The sequence below is a fragment of the Eulemur rufifrons genome, chromosome 26 (assembly GCF_041146395.1).
Source record: "Eulemur rufifrons isolate Redbay chromosome 26, OSU_ERuf_1, whole genome shotgun sequence".
Lineage (NCBI taxonomy): Eukaryota > Metazoa > Chordata > Mammalia > Primates > Lemuridae > Eulemur > Eulemur rufifrons.
Genome location: NC_091008.1, coordinates 3,048,808 through 3,071,255, shown reverse-complemented (window position 1 = coordinate 3,071,255; position 22,448 = coordinate 3,048,808). Strand labels below are relative to the sequence as shown.

At 41.4% G+C, this 22,448-nt stretch overlaps 1 protein-coding gene across 41 annotated transcripts in view; it reads left to right on the top strand.

Moving 5' to 3' along the window:
* ANK2 (ankyrin 2) overlaps positions 1-22,448 on the top strand; it is a 386,902-nt gene that overhangs the window by 113,923 nt on the left and 250,531 nt on the right. For 11 of the 41 annotated variants that reach the window (XM_069459143.1, XM_069459117.1, XM_069459131.1 and 8 more), the window contains exon 1: positions 14,481-14,877. The exons of 29 other annotated variants lie outside the window; for them this stretch is intronic. In XM_069459143.1, coding sequence (XP_069315244.1) covers positions 14,794-14,877 — 84 coding nt within the window. In that variant the 5' untranslated portion in view covers positions 14,481-14,793. Of the gene's footprint in view, positions 1-14,480; positions 14,878-22,448 lie in introns of those variants that run through there. One more of the 41 variants, XM_069459119.1, reaches the window with a different exon arrangement.

The following is a 22,448-nucleotide window of genomic DNA, read 5'->3' as shown; positions in this document are numbered from 1 at the left end:
TATTTGCCTTGATGACTTAGTGTTATCACTGAGGAATCCTTAAGTAGACCAGTGGTTTGTTCTTTTGTTCTTTTGTTATCAGGGTGGTACAGATGTAACTGCAAAGTTCAGCAGGAGGTAGCTGGGAGAAGCCTCTCATTAAAGAAGAACTGGGAAATCCCATCTGAATACCCCTCCCCCTCTTACTTAGTAAATGAATAAAACAGTGAGATTCTTAATATCCAATGCAACGGTTTGCAAAAAACTGCAGGAAACCCTGCGTGTGCTTTTCTCCTTTCTTTCCTTCTTTTTCTTCTCTAAAACAAAACACTTGCGTTCACTCCAGTTAAGCATAGGCTGATCTGAGATAATCACAATCAGTTGTAATTACCGTGTTGGTCAAGTCGTAGCTTCAGTCTCCACTGTGAGCCAATAGAGTACTTGGAAAATAAAGAGCTTCTCAAACCAAAGCGTCCCAAAGGGCTATGGCAGGAATGTTAATGTTGTCACAGACGAATCAAAGCATTTTTTTTTTTGACTCTAATTAACAGTTCTATTTACTGTGCTAGTCCAAGGCTACACATACTATTTGAAAAATATATGCAACTTAAATCATAGCTGTGCTTTTTGGAGGAAGTAAAACATATAGAATGTTTTGAATTCATTTCTTCTTTTTTCGCTCTAATTTTTGAATTGGTTTTTACATGTAGAAAACCTATTATTCGATGGATTTGTCCCAGACCCGGGGCACAAACTGTGTGGGGTCAAGAGCATGGATTAAATATAAGGAATGTGAGCCACTGGGTGCGGGAGGGTTTGCCTTGCTTAGTGCTTAACGTCTCTGAGCCTTGGTCCCTTCCCGTGCAAAATGGTAGAACCAGGAGCAACTTTCTCATAGAGGATCATGGTGTGGACAAAGGGCAATGATCTCGGTAGTCACCTCGTGGGTGTCAAGGCCTGTAGTACCAGTCTGGCTTCTTTCACTGGGGAATTAAATTCCGTTTTACCAGTGGGGCCTAAGAGAGGTTCCAGGGTAATGAGATACCAATCCTCTTTGTCTCCCAATCCTTTTTCCAATGTTAGCTGTTCTTCATTCTCACCTTCACCCTTTTAACTGGCATTCAGAAGGAATTCCATGCTGAGAGTATAGACCCTGAAATGTCCCAGTCTGGTGCGGTTGGCGTTGGGCTCAAGAAGTAGAGTCTCTAGGGATATCTGGGTGGCCCCCAAATCTTCTGCTTAGCATTGAGTGGCAGCCTCTTTTGTTTTTCAACGTCAGTGATACCTGTGAAAGACTTTAGAATCAGTTTAGAGAGAAGGAAAGTCCTCTTTGACAATTCAATGAGTCTTATTTGTTGTATGTTATCTAAAGAGACAGCCAGCCTGTCGTGTTTTCCTTCTGATAGGATGGTGTTCCTAGGCTGAGTTGGAATGCTTACTCACATACTTGGTTTCTGAAACTATCAGCTATCAGCTTGCAGATGGAACATTCTTCTACCCAGGAAAGCATGGAATTTTTCCAGAGGAGTCAAATTTTGGAGTGAGTGGTGGAAGAAGATTTCAGTTGATATTCACTTACTATAAAACAGCTTCCATCAGGAAAAGCCTGTGTACCCATGTGGAATTGTTGCTGCCCAACCGGGTTCTTTTGCCCACTGCCCAAGAGGAAGCCGATGCACTGAGACAGCAGGATTTGCAGCAGAGAAAGAGTTTAATCCGCATGGCGCTAGGGAGAGGGGAGAGGGGAGAAATTTCTCCAATCTGCCTCCCAGAGAATTTGGGAGACAGGGTTTTTACAGACAGTTTGGTGTAGGCAGTTGAGTCTGCTAATTGGCTGGGTTCAGGGTTGGAACCATAGGGTTGTAGAAATTGTCTTCTTTGCTGACCAGGTTCTTGGGTGGGGTCGCAAGACCAGTTAGTTGAGCCAGTTCCCTGGTTGAGCCGCTGGTCTGGGGGGTCAGCTGTTCCCCTGGGATGCGGGACTGGCAGGTATCGCAGAAACTACCCCTAGGTTTCAAAAGGTGATGTGATCTTTGGAGAAAGCCAAGAATCTTCATGACCACCAGCTGTGTGGCTCCAGAGTGGCAATTATAGAGAAGCAAGCAGGGGGACAGTGGCTAGCCATTATCATTATTTTTAGCGAAGCCCTTACCACAGTTCTCGCCTTGCACCCTTTACAAAAGCGGTTTCAGAATCACAAGCACTACCCTATTTGCACACATTGGGCCATTTAAATTAAATTACATTTGAGAAAAATTAAATATTTGGAAAATACTCGCCGCTGTTCTACAGGAAGTTGATAAATAGGACCGCCATGAAGCCACCAGTATAACGCGGGGTAACATCCCAATCTGGTATTACATTAGGTAAGAGTGGCTGAGTATAGGCCAGGATTACAACCTTAGAAATCATAGCTGTAGTTTAATCTTCTTATTTTAGAAATAAAGCCACTGAGATTCAGGTAAAAAGACTTGTCCATGATGGAAGCTAGTTGGTGGTCAATCCACGAATGGGATTCTCACGTCCTGACTACTTCACCGGCAGAGCAGATACAAAAACTCAAAGTCTGTGCTGGTGTGAGAGGGAAACAGTGCTCTCTAGGAATTAAATCTAAGAAACGTGGAGAGATACTTAACACAGAACTTCTCACTTCCACGTCAAATGGGAAGTTAGTGATATTATCCTACACCCTGCTTATATTTCTGGAGGAGAGAGATTGCTTTCTCTTAGAATAGTTACTGACGAGTTGAGAGAGAAGTTTCTGGATACAGTTTCAGTTTGGCCAGATGGAAGTTGTCACCTTCCTTACTGCCCTCACCCTACATCATCAAGAATCCCATCCCGGTGTGCAACTCTTCATGCTTCAAAGCAAACGAAGTGGGCATTTTCCGTTTGTTCCGGGCGTCCAGGTTCTGAGACACAGAGCAGTGTAAGAGGACTCTAAGTGCCCCTTTGTTACTGGCACCTGACAACCTCCGGCAGTCACAGAGTGGAAAGAGTCATTTGCTGAGAATTGCCTTAGACACCGAGAAACATCAGCTCTACCTCCCAAAGAAGATGTGCGTTAAATGTTGGAATAGGAAAATCTTGAAGACGGGGTACATTTAAGGATGAAAATTACACCAAGAGGAGAAATGAAGACATGTTTTTCCTGTGTCCCATCTGTTCCTTAGATGGGTCAATAAGTGTAATTGCTGTTTGTATTCTTGTTTAGCTTATAACCAGATGGAGTTTCCCCATGAAACTAATAGTAACTGAGTAATCTTGATTTATCTGTAATCTATTCAGTTGGTAAAAAACAAACAAACAAAAAAAAAAAAAACCCTGCATTGTCTGCTCTGTGATCAGCATTACCAGAAAGAAACTATTGACGAGAAAAGACTGCAGCCAATATAAAGAAACTTCCTGGGTTGCTTTTAACGCTCCAGGTTAACATGAAAATGGGAACAGAGCATTCTCAATGAGAAGAGAGTACTATTTCACGCATGTCCTTGAGGGCAAGAATCATGTCTTCATTATCTTTGTATCTCTAGAATGAAGAGAAGAACCTGGCACTTAACAGGTACACAATAGAGTTTGCTAAGGGAATATTGACAATCTTTCTGGGCAAACATAGAAAATAAGTAAATGACTTGATTCTTTTCCACCTAATGACATCTTCACTTTTCCCTACATCCCTGCTTAGGCTACCATGATGGGAAGTGTGTTTTGGCATCTCTACTATAGTATAAAATTCGTTTTCCTGTTGCTGGAGATTGTCATGTGCTAGTAAAAAAATGGGCAATAAAATGTTTAAAATACCAGCAGTTGAAAACTGTTTTGGAGGTACAGAGGTTTTTGTGGGCTATCCAGGAACTCATCAAATCATACATAATGTAATTTCTCAGACCAACATGTTCAAATTTTGATAACTGAACCCTTTTTCTAAGTTGAGTTGACATCTACCTTTTTTTGAATAGGCCTTTCTATTATTCTAGATTCCATGGGTCTGTGGAAGAAATAACAAGTATCAACAGTGGCTTTCACTCAGAATAAAAAGGTACCTATCAAAGGGTACCATTTTTTTTTGGTGTGTGCTGGAGAAGTGGGGAGGGCTGCCTTGATTTATCCAGTTGGAGAGAAAAGACTGATGCATATTAAACAGTTAACTAGCTTGTGTGATTCATATAGACAAGAAGTGGCATAATGATCTAGAAAGAAGGAAAGTTTAATGTCATTCGCCATTGTTAGAAAAAGCTTTATGGTCAGTTTGAGACTTGAGGCAGGTAGATTTTAGGGAGAAGAAAGAAAATAACATTAGGCATTTTTTTTACCTGGGAATTTTTCACTGGCTTACCAAGACTAGATGTTTGTGTTCCTCCTAGAAGTTCTGCTAACTTTTCCTTAACAAAAATCTGATCACACTGTATTTTTATTTATTTGATTATATCCTTTATAGATCACTTTGAGTAAAACACTTGAAGCCAGGAATGTATAGATGAATTTGAGCAATAGTTGATGTTTGAACTTTATTCTGAGGATGCTGAAGACTCAAATAATTTTTTTTTATGAAAAATAAAAGTACAATTGTCTGGAGATCAGATAAGAAGAGAAAACCTCAAGATAGGGAGACAGCAAATCCTGTTGATTAAAATAGTTCAGATACGAGAGAAAAAGGGGTGGAGCAATTGAGAATGGAAGAAATGCATAACATATATTTTCAAATTAGAAAAAAAAGGTTTTATTTTCTGCATGGGAGAGACTGGAAAGAGAAAAAAGGAAAAATAATTAAAGGTTTAAACCTAAAGGACTTTTGATTTTTGTCCAAACTGGTAGGTAAAACTACCTAGCATTTGCAAAACTGCCAAAATTGTTTTCCAGGTCTAAATACTTTGCCTCATTCCTGCCAGCATTTCTTTTGTTCCTTCATTATTTTTCAACTTCATTTGTTGACCTTGAGAAAAATTAGGTCTGTAGTCTCATATGTCTGGTCATGTCTATATTTTTCTAGTGGAGAAAGAAAAGGAAATTGAACACGATACAGCTGTATTACATTCTGCCTGGTATTGAATCACTGGCCATTTAATCTGGTCGTTAAACTCTTTGAGTCATTTTTCCCACTTGAAAATGGAGCTTCATACTCAAGGACTTTCAGCAGTAAAAAAAAAAAAAAAAAAAAAAGTAGAAACTATCTGAGAAAAAAATAAAAGAGCAATTACACGTTTGAAGAACTATAGAAACTGAAGCTCGAGGAAGTTGCATGCTTTGCTGTGAGCCATGGTGTCATGGCGGCAGTGGGCTTAAAACCAACATGGACTGACCCTCACGCCATTGCTCCTGACTGTATATGCCATCGTAATTCTGGAAATGCTACAGATCATGTATGCAATCTTCCCAGTGTTTGCAACTACGCTAACTGTTACATCTTCCTACATAGAGATGTATGACTGCAGAGAATTCGAAGGAAATCTCATCTAGTTTTCCACTTACATTTAGACTGTCACAAAGGGCAATTTGGCATTTTGCTCTACAACCACAGAATACCTATTTTTTTTTTTTTTTTTTTGAAACTTTCTGTCCTGGAGATAATTCTCTGTGGGTTTCTTGCGTTTCTGTGCATCTTGCAGGCAGAGGCACTGTCTTTGCTCTAGACTGTCTTTTCAAGGACATTGGTAGAGCGGGCAGCCTTGGAAGACAGAGAAGCAAAAGTCAGGTATGTTTGCTCTCCTGTATAATAAAGACCATGGCTGCTTCTGGAGTGAGGTACAGACGTGCTTACTGCCCACTATAAAAGATTCAAGCTCCGCAAGCTCAGGTTCCCTCTCTCCGTGGTGTACAACCCACAGAGCGCACATCTGTCTAGCCTCTGCACGTTACCTCTGTGAGAGGTAGGGAGCAAGGGACGCTGACACAAACCTGCTGATGCTAACGCTGTTTGCAGTGCTGTACACAGTACAGTTCTGTGTCTCGGACTCAGGAGTCTCCTATCTTCTCTCACCATCTACGATACTGTAGCGATACTGTAGCGGGCTAACTCGTTAGCTTGCAAATAGGAAACAAGATTTCAGATCCTTTGCAGTGCTTGATACTTTCTAGGCTTCATGGGTCCAGGAAATAATCTGATAATTGGTGAGACATCAGTGGAAATTGAAATGTGTACATTATTAGCAATAACTAGGTTTTTTTGCTTAGTTAGATTTCCACAGTTTTAAATAGAACAGCTGAAGACCCAAGTGTGCCATTAATATCCTGGGGCTCAACGGATTGGATTTGGAAAGTGGTTCTACACTTAGTTGCTCTCATCAGTTTCCATCTGTAGAGCATTGAATGTATTCTTGTTGTTATATTCTAAATGTTTTTGTGAATTGATAGGCAGGCAAAAGTTATTTTTTGGGCACTTAGGCAGGATCAATTGGCAAGCAGATATTATGTCATAATTGGTATAGATAGTGTGACCAGAGTGGATGATTTGACCATACATTGCTTCCTAAAGTTTGCATGTATGACCCGATGAACTTCCTCAAGGGGGAGGTTTGTTTTTCCTGCTTGAGTTTGGATACTCCCTTTCCAGGTTTGATTATCACCACATTATCAAGGCCCAAAACACAATTTGTTCTTAGTGGGTAAGCAGATTAAATAATTAAAATAGATATTTTCTGTGCTAATTTTACTGTTAAATGAGAAACACGAATGAGGCCTAAATAGAATAGAATATCACAAAGATTGAATGACAAAGGGAATCATCAGAGGTATAGATTTTACTTAAGGCCCAGAACAAATAACATGCAATATTTACATAAATCAGCACTAAAGACTAAATTCTGGACTGTAGTAGGAGAGTAATTAACAAATTAATAATCTTTCATCTAACTCTACTCTGTGCTCAATCCTTTTCCTCATATAGAGGTTGAAACTAACAGTGAATATGTTTGCATTGCACGTGTCTCTTTTTAGACATTAGCTCAAATTAGCTTTAAGCTATGATATACTTTTCTTTCCTTTTAAAGCTTTTTTTCATAATGTTTTTTTTTTGTACAGTAGAATTTAAGACTGTTAGGAGATCATATAGACGTTATACAGAAGGGGGAGGGGCCCAGGAGCGTGCAAAGAGAGTGAGTAAAGAAGGAGCAAATGAGACTATACTTCAAATACGAATTTATTAGACACAGTGGCTCACGTTCAGAAAGTATGATATATGAAACTCACCTTTGAAGGTCAGCAGAGACCTTGCTTTGAGAGGAAATAGTAGAGTCTGACCCAACACTGCATAGTTAATCATCCCAGAAATTAGTGTTGATAACATTTTTTTTTCCTTGTATTTAAAAAAATAGAATGCAGAACACTGCAATTTTAGCTAGCAGAGCCTGTTCCTTTGGGAACAGACCCTGAGTTACAGTGTGCAAAGTCAGCCCTTCCACTTACTTGCTGGCCATCTGTGGCAGAGGACATTTTCCAAGATGGCCCCCATCCCATATGCTCTTCTGCAATGTGGCTTTTCCATCCCAGCCCCACCCACCAAGAGGTGGGGTCTGTTTTTTTACCTCTTGAATCTGGATGGGCCCTGTGACTGCTCTGACCAAGAAAATATAGCAGAACTTTTAATTGGCCTGGCACTTTCCACTTCCTGCCTCTTGGAAGCCAGCTGTCATGGAAGAATGCAACTATCTTGAAACCACCATATAGAGGGAAACCCAAGCTGTGTGGAGAGGCAATGAGGAATGAAATGCCTAGTGGAAAGAGAGAGAGCAGCGAGCACCAAGGAACCAGATGTGTGAGTAAGGATGTCGTTGCAGAAGTGGATCCTCCAGCCGTGAGTCAGGATGAATCAGCCAGCTGAGCCTTTCCCTAATCCTTGACCCAGAAATTTGTGAGCCAAATAAAATTATTGTTTGAAGATAGCATGTAGATGAGCTAGTCTGTAACAGCAATCGATAATTGGAATACCATCCGTCTGGACTGGATGGTAGTTAGAAGTTAGAGAGCACTTATAGGTAATAAACTCTTCATTTCAACCTTTTTCTCTCTAAATGGAAGGACCGGCAATGGTCAGTCATTAATAATAATTCATTCACAGGAGTGATAAGATGGCAAACTGACTTCCTTTGCCATCTATTATCTTTTTTTTTTTTTTTACTGTATCTATTTGTTTAAAGGCTCCTTGAAGCTTTACAGTTCATATCATCATTTTCCTCCATCATTGTTGAGATTCTTTGGCAAAGGGTAACATTGTAAATAAACATGCTCATCACCAAATTAACCCTCTTTTGCCTTCTACTATGATTATTTGTTGTAGTGATCCCTGATCTAAACTTGGGTTTGTTTTTGTTTTTTTTTTAAATAATAGCATTTACAGCAACTTAGATGGAACTGTAGACCATTATCCTAAGTGAAGTATCTCAGGAATGGAAAATTGAACACCACATGTTCTCACTAATAAGTGGGTGCTAAATGATGGGTACACATGGGCACAAAGGGACACAGAGGACATTGGAAACTAGGAAGAAGGGAAATCAGGAGAGGAGGTGAGGGGTAAAAACTTACCTATCAGGTACAATGAACACTATTTTGGTGACAGGAACACCAAAAGCCCCGACTTAAGCATTATACAAAGTATCCCATGTAACAAAAACATCTGTACCCCCTTAATATTTTGAAAGAAAAAAGAAAAAAAAATAAACTTGGAAGTTTTGCTGCATTTTGGGGGAAGGAAAAAAAAAAAAGATTGTTGTGTCTTATTCTTCAGCTCTCTGCTTCTAATGCCCGAAACATTTCTGACTGGTGGATAATGATTCACGTAATTTTTGTTTTCACTCTGAGAGCCACTGAGCAATTGCTGGGCCTATGTGCTTGCTGAGGAAGGAGGCTCCTAAAGTTCATTTTAGTGGAAAGACACCACCCTAGAAGATGTCAAAGGTAGATCAGGAATGAGAAAACTTGGAATTTAGTTCGAAGTGCCACAAACTGTATGTGCAACCTTGAGTAGGTAACACAACCTAGTGGGTTCCGATCTTTTCACTTGTTGGAAGGTAGGGGCTAGATATGTAACTTCCAAAACCAACCTGGATACACACCTTTTAAAATATGATTTATATTTGTAGAGGACTTAAATATGGAAGCTCTGTATTATTTCTATGTTGGGTTTTTATCGACGGACCCAGACTTTTTTTTTCATTGCTAAAAGAAAAAAAAAAAAAAGCATTTGTCATTTATTTTTAAGCTGGCTTAAGATTTAAAATATTGACAGTAATAAAATTAAATGCCACTGGAAAAATATGTCTGTCAAGGACACAGCCTGCCCCAACATGCCGTTCATTTACATCTACAGGGAAACCCAATTATAACATCTATTTTCAAGAACTAATATCACTAGAGACCGAATGTATAGTAGAGCGAGCAGATGACAACGTGTCCTAAAAAACTGACCTAGCCAGGAACATGGACATGGTGAGCTCACCCACATTTTATTATTCTTCTGTAAAATGTGACGTTTGATCTCAAATATTGTTGCTGATATTTATGTAGAATGAAACACATAGTCACTCTGCTAGTTTTAATAAATAAGTGTCTTAGGTGAAGTGAGGTGCTACTATTTTATGTTACGGTTTCCAAAAGGGTAAATTTTGCAACCAAATACCTCCTTGGTAAACGTTCTGTGAGACTGGCACAAAGTGAAGGAAAGCCGGCTCCTCGCCCATTGCTGCTGCTGCTGCTGCTTTAAAATCCATCTCGATGAAACATTACTGAGCTGACAACTCCACATTTACATCAGAAACAAGGGTCTTTCTTCTCTTCACCATTTGCTGGGGGAGTGATTGTCGAGTGGACTCCTTTCTCTCTGGTCCGTTACACCTTATGCAAGAAGTGATGGCTGGTTAATTTCAAATAGTAGTAGGTAAGATTTGACACAGACTTTTAACGTTCATCCACGTGAAGATTACCATGGGGTAAAGGCTGCTCAGTGGTGCTATGAATCTTGGATCCAGGTCTTCCCTGTGCCAACCAGTCTTGGTACCTTGGATGGAGTCTCCAATCTTTCTGCGTCTTGCTTCTTCCTTTGTTAATGGAAATGGATTTCGAAAACTCTTCCCAATACGAGACTTTTATGAAGCTAAAGTCCCTTTCCCCTCACTGTTTAGGCAGGGTGTCTTCCCTCTGTCCTCTTCTTGCTTCCCACCTGCTCCTGGGACTTGTGCATGTGATGCTTTTAACCCATCTGTCTCTCCCGTCCCCATCACCTCTCCCCCAGATGGCTGTCCTAGCCCCTAGGTGATCTCAGCACATCCATCCTCTGCTTAGCTCCCATTCAGCCACTCTTTACAAAGAATGCTCTTAAAAAAAAAAAAACCCTCAAATTTTATCATTTCACTTTTCTCCTTAAACTAGTAAATGGTTTTGCATGGATTTTAGGTCCAAATCCCAAATCTGTAACATGGCCTGCTGGACTCTTTGGTCCCTACCTGTGCCTCTGGCCTCTTCTCATGCCACCCCCTGTTTTTGTTTAAATTTGCTGCAGTGAACACAAAGCATATACTTTTACCAAAGGACACCTGGTGTCACCAGGCTGAGGATGTTGCCGGGTGTGGCTTCTGAAGTCGCTCCAGTTGTTCATGGGAGATGTGCTGTTTGGAGGTCATGGACTTCTTCTTGTCTGGGGTTAGGACGGGCTTATTCTATCACCAAATATCTTCCCCAGAACTCCAGAGTAAGGACATTATGTGGTTGTAAAATCTGCCCTTGTCTAGCCACTTCACCGGCGTCTAACATCCTAGTTTTGGGAAAATATTCTCCATTATCTGACAGAGTCATCCTGCTACATGGTTCACAAATTATTCAACAATGGTTAGGTCTCCCAGATGGGGACCGTCTCGGGCAGTTCAGGCAACTATCACAGAATACCACAGTCTGGGTGGCTTAAACAACAAACATTCATGTCTCATCGTTTTGGGGGCTGGGAAGTCCAACATTGCGGTGTCGGCAGATTTTGGCGTCTGGTGAGGGCCACTTCTTGTTGGCAGATGATTGTCCTCTCATTGTGTCCTCACGTGGCTGTCAGAGAAACTATCTCTTTCCTTTTTTTTTTTTTTTTTTTTTTTTATAATAAGGGCACTAATCTCATTCACGAGGGGCCCACCCTTCTGACCTAATCACCTCCTGTGATGGTTACTTTTGTGGGTCAACTTGACTGGTTAAGAAATACCCAGGGAGCTGATAAAACATTATCCCCGAGTGTGTCTGTGAGGGTGTTTCTTGGAAGAGATTGGCACTTGAATCAACAGACTGAGTAAGTAAGATCCTGCCTCCCCCGTGTAAGCCGGCACCATCTAACTCACTGAGGCACAGCCAGAACTGCAGGGAAGAGGGAGGGCGAATTCTGCCTTCTTGAGCTGGACCACCCCTCTCTCCTGCCCTCACACATCAGAGCTCCCAGTTCTCAGGGCTCTGGGGCCCAGGACCTACACCAGCACCCCCTCCCTCACCCCAGTTCTCAGAGTTCTCAGGCCTTTGGCTTCAGACTGAATGATACCACTGGCTGTCTTGGGTCTTCAGCTTGCGAACGTTATATTGTGGGACTTCTTGGCCTCTGTAATTGTGTGAGCTAATTCCCATAATAAAAGTCCCTCTTATATAGCCATCTATATCTATCTATCTATATATATATCATATTTGTTCTATTTCCCCAGAGAACCTTGACTTATATACCTTCCAAAAGTCCCATCTCCTAACACCACCACGTTGGAGATCAGGATTCCAACATGTGAATTTTGGGGGGGATGCAAACATTCTGTCCATAGCAGATACCTACAGGGGACAGTGCCAGCCTGTGGACAGGCACACTGGTGATAGGCTTAGGCCCAGGAAGGAGTCACTGATGCAAGCCTGGCTAGGGGCTGCCATGTAACCACAACACCTTGTCATGGTTCCGTCATGCCATGGTCTTTCCCACCACGGGGCGTTCACCCAGGCTGTTGCCTCTGCTCGGATCATTCTTCCCAACTCCCACTGCCTAACTTTCTTTTCATTTAGATCATTCCTATTTTTAATTAAAATCCCCTCAGTTTGCAAGTCACTTTCCCTCTGAAACTTGTCCTGTTCTTTCAGACAAGGTGAGGGGACACACACCAGGGCCTTCTTTTATTGGGAATCTTGAGATGCCAGTTTTCCCTTTGTTTGCTATCTTTATATGTCATGTATTTTTTTCCCCCCACTGATAATAAATGTATAAAAAAGAAGAATTCTTAGAGAACCCTCAACAAGTCTATGAGTTTGTTTACAAGGCGGGCAGCGTTCTGTGGTTCCATTCTCAGGGACTCGGGGAACGAGATCACCGTGGTCGGAGCAGTGACTTCTGGCCACAGAAGAGGACATGGAAGATTTATTCAGGAAGAAAGGCAGGGGGATGAGAGCGGAGGACAGCTGCTTGGCGTGTGTGCCCACAGACCTACCTGCACCCCTTTTTCCTACCTACCCCTAATAAACAATATTCCTTCCCCTTCTCTTTTTGTCCCCTCCCCCCATTCCAGGTGAGTCCTTTTCTTATCAGACTAGTGTCTTTAATGCAGCACTGGGACCCATGTTTAATGGCTAAGAACGGATGCCCTGAGAGTGTCATTCCTACGACAGGAAATACGACCGCGTAGTCCCTTAAAAACACGAACAGACGTGGTTAGTTCCCATAGGGCTGTTTCCCCAAACACCACCGCCATCTTGGTGACTCAACTGTCACGAGAAAAAGTTACTCCTGTCCTTGAGGGTCCACAAAGGAGGGAGTAAGAGTGATTCTGTTCCACCTGGTGCTTCAGGGACTTGGGCTTTTTCCAACCGTTGCTCTCCCACCTTCTAGGTTGTGTCTGCCGCTGTGCTCCGCCCGCAGAGGGGTCAAGGGAGCAGGTGGGTCGTGGAGGGTGTCGTCAGCCAGGCTTGACAGTGGTCTAGCTGCGGCTTCCACAGAAGTTCTTGGAGGGTTTTGGTTCAGCAAACAGAGGCCCGATGCCTCTTTGGCCCGGCTGTGGGATGCGAGGTTCCACTGAGGCATGGTGAGAGGACAGTATTGGTGGGATGTGGTCACGTCCACGAAAGAACCATTTTAAGGTAGACTTTGCTGAGTAGAAAACTATATTCTGTAAGAACAACAACAAGATCAACAATAGCAACACATCTGCATAGACACCTTCAGTTTTCAAAGTGCATTTAATACATTATCTCACTGGTTTAATTCTTACTCTATTTTTACTTCTAAATATTATTATACTTTAAGGCCGTTTTCTAGGAAAAGGAATAAGTGTTTAACATGGACATATGTGTATTTGTACCAAACAAATTGAGCTCTGGTTGCATTCACAATTTAACATGTTTGTTTTTATTTTTTGTTTTTTTTTTTTGAGACAGAGTCTCGCTCTGTTGCCCAGGCTAGAGTGCCGTGGCATCAGCCTCGCTCACAGCAACCTCAAACTCCTGGGCTCAAGCGATCCTCCTGCCTCAGCCTCCCGAGTAGCTGGGACTACAGGCATGTGCCACCATGCCTGGCTAATTTTTTCTATATATTTTTAGCTGTCCAGTTAATTTCTTTCTATTTTTTAGTAGAGACGGGGTCTCGCTCTTGCTCAGGCTGGTCTCGAACTCCTGACCTCGAGCGATCCTCCTGCCTCGGCCTCCCAGAGTGCTAGGATTACAGGTGTGAGCCACCGCGCCCGGCCAATTTAATATGTTTAAATATCCAAACGTGGCCACCTTGATCCAATATATGAAACTGAGTTTCTCGTTCTGAAAACAGGCCCCGTTTTTTTTTTTTTCTCATTAAGAAGAAGTCTGGAACTTTATAGTACAAGCTCCTTGACAGCAGGGATTGTGTTTGATTTATCAGTCAATAGAAAGAATCAGGTTAAGGCAATTTTTAAGATCAGTTATAAATGTTTTAACGCCATTGGTTCCTTAGGCTTGTGTTGTGTCTTATGTATTTACCACACCTTGATTAGCTGCCTTTTGCGTGTCGTGAATCATGCTTGGTTCTAGGAAACTTGATTTCTCCCCATTCAAACACACACACACACACACACACACACACACACTTCCTGGCCCACAGAAGCTCTCTGCCTATCAAGAAAAGACAGACAGTAGCTGTGGGTCGTGCAATGTAGTGTCACAGGTGCTCTGTGGGACATTTACACGAAAGAGACAGGGCAGAGGGAGCCGGCGTCTCACCTGGTGGGTGGAGATGCTGTTCTCAAGGTTTTATGACCAAAGTCATCCTTGAGCAGAGTTTTGAAAGCTTATAATTTTAAATCAAGTGAATAACATCTTAAAAACATGCAGCTTTCTGATATTCAACCGTAGGATACTAATGGCCAATCCTTTTGCTTAAGTGGCCTCTCGACTGGCCAACACGTCCCTCTTCAGGTTCAGAGACACATTCAAGCCTGTCACAGTTGTGTCACTCTGCATTGTGTCTGTTCCGCGTTGAAGAACCTGTGGGAAGGAAATGCAGCGCAGGTTTGGTGCGTGGGTCGAGAGCGGATCGTGTCCAGTCCAGGGTGTGTCCGACACCAACCGGCAGAGTCCCCAGACCCTTGAGTCCCTGGCGTTCTGGTTTCAAGGCTTCCTCCATTGTAACCGGTCCCTGACAGTAATTGGTCGAATCAGATTTAACAATGCAGTCAGATAAACAGTTGTGGCAGCTGCTGCCATGGCAACGTCACCGTCCCTACCCTCCCTGTGAGCGCGCCCCTTCCCCACCCCTCCTCCTCCTCCTCCTCCTCCTCCTCCTCCTGCCTTCTCTCCAGCGAGTGCATTCTCGCCGGGGTTGATGGCAGAGCGATTTGCTGTCGAAAACTGCTCAAAATGATCAACGAGGATGCAGCTCAGAAAAGCGACAGTGGAGAGAAGTTCAATGGCAGCAGTCAGAGAAGAAAAAGGCCCAAGAAGGTAAAGCATCGGCATCAGGAATGTCTGTGTATAGATACGTGTGTGTGAGTGTGTAATATCAGGGAGGCTCTGGAAACCGTGCAAGCATTTTGAGTAGCAAGAGACCATAGCGGTGACAAGCCTGGCTTTTGGTAGAGGCAGGTGCAAACTGCTGCTTTTTGAGACTAGCAAAGGAACCAAGGTTCAGAATGGATGCAGTGACCGGAATATGGGGAAGTGGACAGAGAGAAGGTGTGTTCTGCGTGTGGGTTATTGATGACCGTGGTCCCTGATGGATGCTTCTGGTGTTAACCGGGTACAGAGAGAGTCATTGTATTTTTACAGTGAGTGAGTTTAAAAGGAGGAGTGTTAATTAAGCAAGGTGGATTGCAAAGCAAAAGCCAGATTTTTGGCCAGATGCACTTGCTCGGGGATGATCTCGAGATGTCTGGACAGCAAATGCCTTTCGATTTCATGCTGAGCATATTCTTCCCAAGGAGAAAAGCCTGTTTTGACAGGAGAAATGTAATCCCCGGCATGATACTGCTTTGGTTTGCTTAGCTCCTTTGCAGTCTTCCCAGACATTAGTGTTGGTAGTTCTCGCCACGATTTAAGATAAACAGCTAAAGATATTATGGGGTTGGGGGGGGGGTGTCGGACACACAAAGCGGTCTGTAGGATTTCTTACGGTGGCACACATTCCCACAGCCTCGATTTTCGTGGAAATGGTACCAACGAGAGACAGCAGGGGAAGATGCAAACTAACACACAGCCCCACCCAGTGCGGGCATCTGATTCCGTCTGGTCAACTGTTGCAGCCTCCCCGAGCCCCACCCCTGCAAGAGATGCTTGCAAAATAAATTCTCCTAAAATCCATTGATTTCCCGGAGCAAGAATATGGGGTGGGATATGATTCTTATGTAAATGGCTTCCAATGTTGGATGGTTTTGGGATTTGAATGAGCGGAGTGCAAAAACAAGAGGCATGAACAAATGAATATTTTTCCTCTTGCTAATGAAGTTGCATTGTGTTTCAAAATGATGGAGCTCTAGTGTCCTAAGGTCTCCTAATCTGAAAAATTCTAAAGCGTTTGAAACCTCTGATAGTTAAGAGATCATCGCAGCAGCAAACAAGGACTCCAGTAGTATATTTGCATGGTATCATGTAATTTGATAAAAATAAGCATGTGACAATTTTTTTTAATAATAGCATGAAGATAGTGATGCAATCTAATAAAAGGCAAAGGGATTAATTCAGGGCAGGCAGGAAGCATTATTGGTAGAATGTCCTTTTGTACCTAAGCATCCTAGATCTCCTAGCCCTCGAGGACATTTTTGTAGAGTGTTAGCTAACTGATGACCATTAGTAAGACACAAAGCAAATAGAAAGAAGAGAGAGAGAGAACAAGAGAGAGGGAATAAGAAAGAAAAAGGAATGTTTGCTTTCATTCACATTATCATTTTCAGAATTCTCTTAATTTCTCTCTGAAGTCCCAGTGCTGCTTTAGAAACAATATACTCAAGAGTACTGAAGGGTGGAGAATGTGTCTCATGGAGATTTTAAGCTCTGAATGATGATGCTAAATTCATATGACAAAAACCAATTTAAAAATATTTGAGCGAGTACAGACAACAAAAATAACTATAATATCTTTACGTTCCATTTTCTCAAACAAATCTATTTTAGGAGTAAGTCCTTTTCCAAACTTGCAGCCAGAGTGATAAAAATCCATAGCAAGTTTTGAATATGTGTGTGTGTTTATGTATACAGAAACATATATTAAAGAAGCTGTTAAAACACCATGAATATGAGTGTTAAAAATCATTTCACCCAGAAGGAATTGCCCTTGAAAAAAATACTAAATACATGATTGAGTAGGGGACACACACACACAAACACACACATCTCTCAGCTTGTCAAGTCAGACACAAGTTCTACCTTTTTAATATTTGTTTGAAGCATATCATTTAATTTCTGTCATCCAGGTGCTCATCCGTAAAATGTGAATAATCACATATACCTCTTGGTATTTTGTGAGGATTAGAAATAATGCATGTAAAATTTTTTGAACAATACTTAATATATAGTCAATGGCAATAATGTTTAGGTGTTATTACTGTTTTCTTAAGCGGCAGTTTTTTATTGGAATAAGCCTTTTAGGAGAAAAGTCTAGGGCCGGGCGTGGTGGCTCACGCCTGTCATCCTAGCACTCTGGGAGGCCGAGGCGGGAGGATCGCTCGAGGTCAGGAGTTCGAGAAAAGTCTGTGTATACTTTTGAGAGAGGCAGAAATGACAGACTGTAATATCGGTACTTTATAAAGGTTGGTAGTCATTTTTCAAAATGTTAAAAGGTGCGTGCTATCACTGGGAACTTTTTAATCTCATGCAAATGATTGGGATTTACATAAATGTATTCTAGGTCTTTATATTATTACTTTCCATCATTTTGCACAGCAAGCAACTTAAAAGTTTTCATATTTAAAAAACTAGACCATTAAATGTGCCCAGGGAGGAAATAATAGTCAAGAGATAAACATCCCTGCTAAGCACAAAATCTGAGAAAAGAAAAAAATTGGAGCGAAGTCAAGGCCATGTGAATTCGGTTGTCTGTCTTTCTACTGGAGGTTCCCGTCTCATCTGCTGTAGGATCCCACGGGAACATGGGACCGTGGGCCACCACGCTCCCTGTGGCTGTGGCCGGAGTGCAGAGCTGTCGTGCTGAACCACATTCCTGGAAAACGTTCCTCCCCTCTAGTGAATACATAACAGATGGGCCATGATCCACTTGTTCATTCCATTCTTCCCAAAAGTGTTCTCCTGAGGGACAGAACTGAAGGGTCTTTTGGCCACAAGACCTCCCATGTGGGAAAATGAGCTCAAGGAGAACTTTATTTCTATCCTAATTGTAGTGAGTGTGTTGAGGATAGAAATTCTTTCCGCCTTGCTGAAGAATGCCTGTGTTGGCCCCAGTGATTGTGTTGGTCAGTGCTCTCCACTCACAACCACCAGGAGCACACTTGTGCCTGAGCGTGCTGGGCTCTTCTAGAACACGGGCTTTGGCTGAGTGATTGGGAAGATGATCCAAGAGAGGAATAGGGGTTCGCTCTGAATGAGGTGCTCTCAGAAAGCAGGAGCAATCCTCTCAGTAAGTAGTCCTGTGGATCCCAATAAGCCTTTGCCATAGGAGGGCAGGCTGGGGTGTCACCAAAGCTGTCACTGGCAAAGCAGCAGCAATCTCCCGTTTGGCAAAGAGAGGGGGAGGTCTGGTATTTTGTGGCTTGGACAACGTGTGTGTTTTGTCTCTGTTCAGACACAGCAAGGGAGGGGTGCCGTTTCTGTTTTGCTCCATCATGGTCACGGAGTGACCTTGTGTGACGCTGATGCTCTGTGACATTGTTTATGTGCAGGAGGACACCACCAAGGGCTCGCTGGTAGGACCAGGGCGGCTCTCGTAGGTCAGCGTCTGCTCTTCTCTTTCTCAAGCTTGAACACAAAGATACCTTTGGAGAGAGAGAGAGAGACTTGTTTATTACTGGATGCTCTTTAGTGTCCAAGGAAAATAAATTTTAGATAGCAGCATTGCTAAAGTAGCCATAGCAACCTTCTTCATGCAATACTTCAACACTGGGGCCCTGTTATTCACACAAACAAATATTTCCCAAGGTGCAGGCTTGGGGTTGATGTTCTAGTGGTGGCTCAGTGGGGAAGACGAAATGGGGGCCACTCGAACTCTCAGCTAGAATCCTGGACTAAAAAGAAGCATTGGCGTCTATGTCAAAGATATCAGTGTAAGAGAGTTTTGATGCTACTCAAAATCCAGACAACTCTATAAAAATTTCTATTCCACACAATCTTTTGGCAGATTAGATTAAAATAATCCAAGACTATACTGAAGTGTGCAGCTCCCCACATGCTGGCCAATGTTGTACCAATAACATGGCAGTGTTTGTGTGCTAGGAGAGGCTACAGAAGCCTTTGATAGTTTACGTGAGTAAAAATGGGCATGCCCAAACACCAGGTGATGAACATCTGAGACCACTAGGCTTGTGAGTTCTTCTATAACATTCTTAACCAAATAAATAGTTTAATAACCATTTTCTCCATTTGATGGAATAACTATGTAAAGATAAAACATAAAATGTAAGCACTATTGTTTTCAACAGACGAGTGGGATGAAAGGGCCTTATATTCATTGAAGATGCTTTGATCTGGATGATTAAAATATTCATGAGCACTGCAAAATATTTTGGTTACAAATATATATGTGTGTGCATATATATATATATATATACTTACACATATATATAATCAAAACATATTTATTAGTGTTCACTTGCCATTGCCCAAACAGAGAGATGAAAGTCTTGCCAGGTGTGTGGTTGAAATGTAACACCGTAGAAATGTGACTAAGAAACATATTAAAATAAAAGGTTTATTTAATAACAAAAGGTTTATTTTATAATAAAATAACAGGTTTATTTTTACAGCAGCCAAAGGAAGTATGGCCTGTTTAGTGGAATTGAGTAGCAGATCCAACATTTGGGTGTTCTAATAGTCTTGCAAATGAGTTTTGAATTTCACGTTGGTATTTTATCTAGTTCAATCAAGTCTAGAAGCATCTTCCAGGTGTCATTCCCCCTGAATAATATCCTCATTTCTTCAGTCATCCAAAGAACTTACAGTGTGCCCTCTTTAATATCAATTTATGGCCCAAAATAGAATGTGTTTCCTGAAGACCAGCAGTTCCCCATCACCGAAGGTATTAAAATGACCATCTGTCAGGGATGATGAAGGTTTTTTTTTTTGGATGGAAAAATCCCTCACAACCTGGTATCCCGTGATTTTCTTTCTGTGTCTGTCTCTACCTACCTTTACAATACTGATTTTTTCACTGGTAATTTCATATGGTAATAATAGCTCATCTATCCTAGAATACGCTTTTTAGAGCAGTGTTTTTCAAAGTGCTGTGTGCTGAACACAACTACCAAAATCACCCGGGTTACCTGCTAAAAGAATTCCATTCTTAGGACCCATTTCAGACCTTCTGTATCAGAACTTTTAGAGATTTTTTTAAAAAATTATTTTTAGTGATTATGGGTACGTAACAGTTGTATATCTTTACAGGGTACATGTGATGTTTTGATACAGGGCACACAATGTGAGTTAATCAAATCAGGGTCATTGGGGCATCTGTTACCTCAGGCATTGAACATTTCTTTGTGTTAGGAACACTCAATTCCAGTCTTTTAGTTATTTCAAAGCGTACCCTAACTTATTGTTGATTACAGTCACTTTGCCATGCTATCAAATATTGTTCGTTCTATCTTACCATCTAACTATATTTTTGCACCCAATAACCATCCCCACTTTGTCTCCCGTCCCCCCACTACGCTTCCCAGCTTCTGGTAACTGTCATTCTACTCTCTGTCTCCATGAGATCAATTGTTTCTAATATTCCCTTTGGGGACTTTTAACAGGCTCCCAACTCTTTCTTACACATGGTCGCAGAGCATGAAGCTGAGTTATCTTGGAAAGAAGAATCTCTAAATTCCATTCGATGGTGTTGGATTATTCCTTTGCTCTCACATTTGTTGCTTTTAAGTCTAGGTGGTAGCAGCAATGACATAAGAGAATAGAAAGCATTTTTTTTTTCTTTCTTAATTTTAAGACTGGAAGGTAGAATTGCTTTACATGAGCTATGTCATTTAATCTTCAAAATAACTCTCATATCGTAGATGAGGAATTGGAGGTGCGGAGACTTTATGTAGAGATGGTACTGAAGAGATGATAGGCATTTTTCCGACTGTTCAACTAATGACATATTTTGAGCCATTTCTCTCATGGAAAGCGGGTTCTAAGCTACTCTTCTGTCTCTCTTGCAAAGCTTCCCTGGTTGTCTTCTGCTCCGACATCCTCCTGATTCTTTCTCCCAGTGTTGCTGCCATCTTGAATCAGTGGATCACATTTTCCAAAATGCTCACTCTGACCTATGGGAATATTTTGGAAAAGTGACTTCTTTCTTGGCTATCCGTAATAGTCTCCCAAGCAGCACTCTTTCTGCCTCCTTTTGATTCCATTATATTTTGTGATATGTTGGTAAAAATGTTTCTATCAGTCTGTGCAGACAACATCTTGGACCTCGAAAATCTACAAAAATGGATGGAACAAAAAAAATCAGTAAACAGGTGCCTTCATATGGTTTAGGAATGATAAATTAAACTGATGTACAAAGTTCATCCTACTTTCACAATTTTAGCTCTAATTATTCCCTAAAGAAACTGTTGGTATGATATTCTCAGGAATTGTTCTATTAATGGTTCATTTGCATACGTCCTTTTCTGAAGTGTTTGAGGCTTCTTTTTCCTTCTTGATAAAGTTTCTAAAGCGTCATTTGATTGCATATTAAAATGGGCTTAAAATTTTAATTTGTATTTGTTTCTGTCTTGTCCTGATTCAGAGCATACAAAATTATAAATATGCTTACAGCATTCTTTCCTTCCTGCATGAATTCTGTTCCAATTCCTGTTGGTAACTGAAATAAAATCACTGCCTATTTTTATCTTATTGGACGCTGGCGGGATTCATCACAACAAATGAAGTTACCGTTTAAATTTCCTTTTACTTGATAGGGAAGAATTGGGACTGCTAGCAAATGAAACAATCTTTTGATAGAAAAAAATTAACTTTTATGTATACTAGAGACCAAGTAAAAATGATAGAATATTTATTTTTCTTTGAAATCCATGCATACTTCCTAAACCTTAGGGAGAGTCAATTTTAAAAAGCTGAAGGGAGATGATAAAATAGGTTCTAAGTAATACTATATCTAAATCTAGAGGGTGAGCATCTTCTTAGTCATCAGACCTGGGTTTTATTCATGTTTTTCTGTTAAATCACAGACAACCATCATCATCTTCCGCACACTAATTTGTGTTTGTACTCATTAAGACAACGACCTTGATTTCTAACATTTGCTTAATGAGCTTCAGTTTCTAAGAATCAGCTTGTTTTACTCAGATTAATTTAGATGTTTCTTCCAAAGGCATAGGAAAGTTCCTTTGATCCAACGATTTGGTATCGGTTTGCTGGATATATAGCGATACATTTGTGTCAAAAAGTTGTTCAAAAGGGGACTATATAAGTAGCCTGTAAGAATCATTTCCGTTCAGCACGAAGAGGAGAGAGTTACCATAATGGTGTATGAAGCATTCCTATGGGTCATCCCTCCGTGCCAATACTTAGTTCTCAAATGCAGAGAATTGTACTTGGAGCATTCAGAAATTGGCAACATTTTCCACACTGCTTATGATTTATAGCAGTTACTATGAAAAGACAATGTGAATGAACCATTTGTCTTCATCATTTTAGATTATTCTGAAAACCACATTTGAATAGCATTAATACAATGGTCATCAGAAATACATTCTTGCTATACTCCGAGACTCAGAATAAGTCCGTATACTGAGGTTTGGGGATGAGGGGCTGACTGTGTTTCGGTTTGAATCGCCTAGCTATTTCGGGCGTAGTGCTGATCTAGCCACCACCATTCCATACAAGCCAATTATCTCCATGTGCTCTCAAAGGTATGGGCT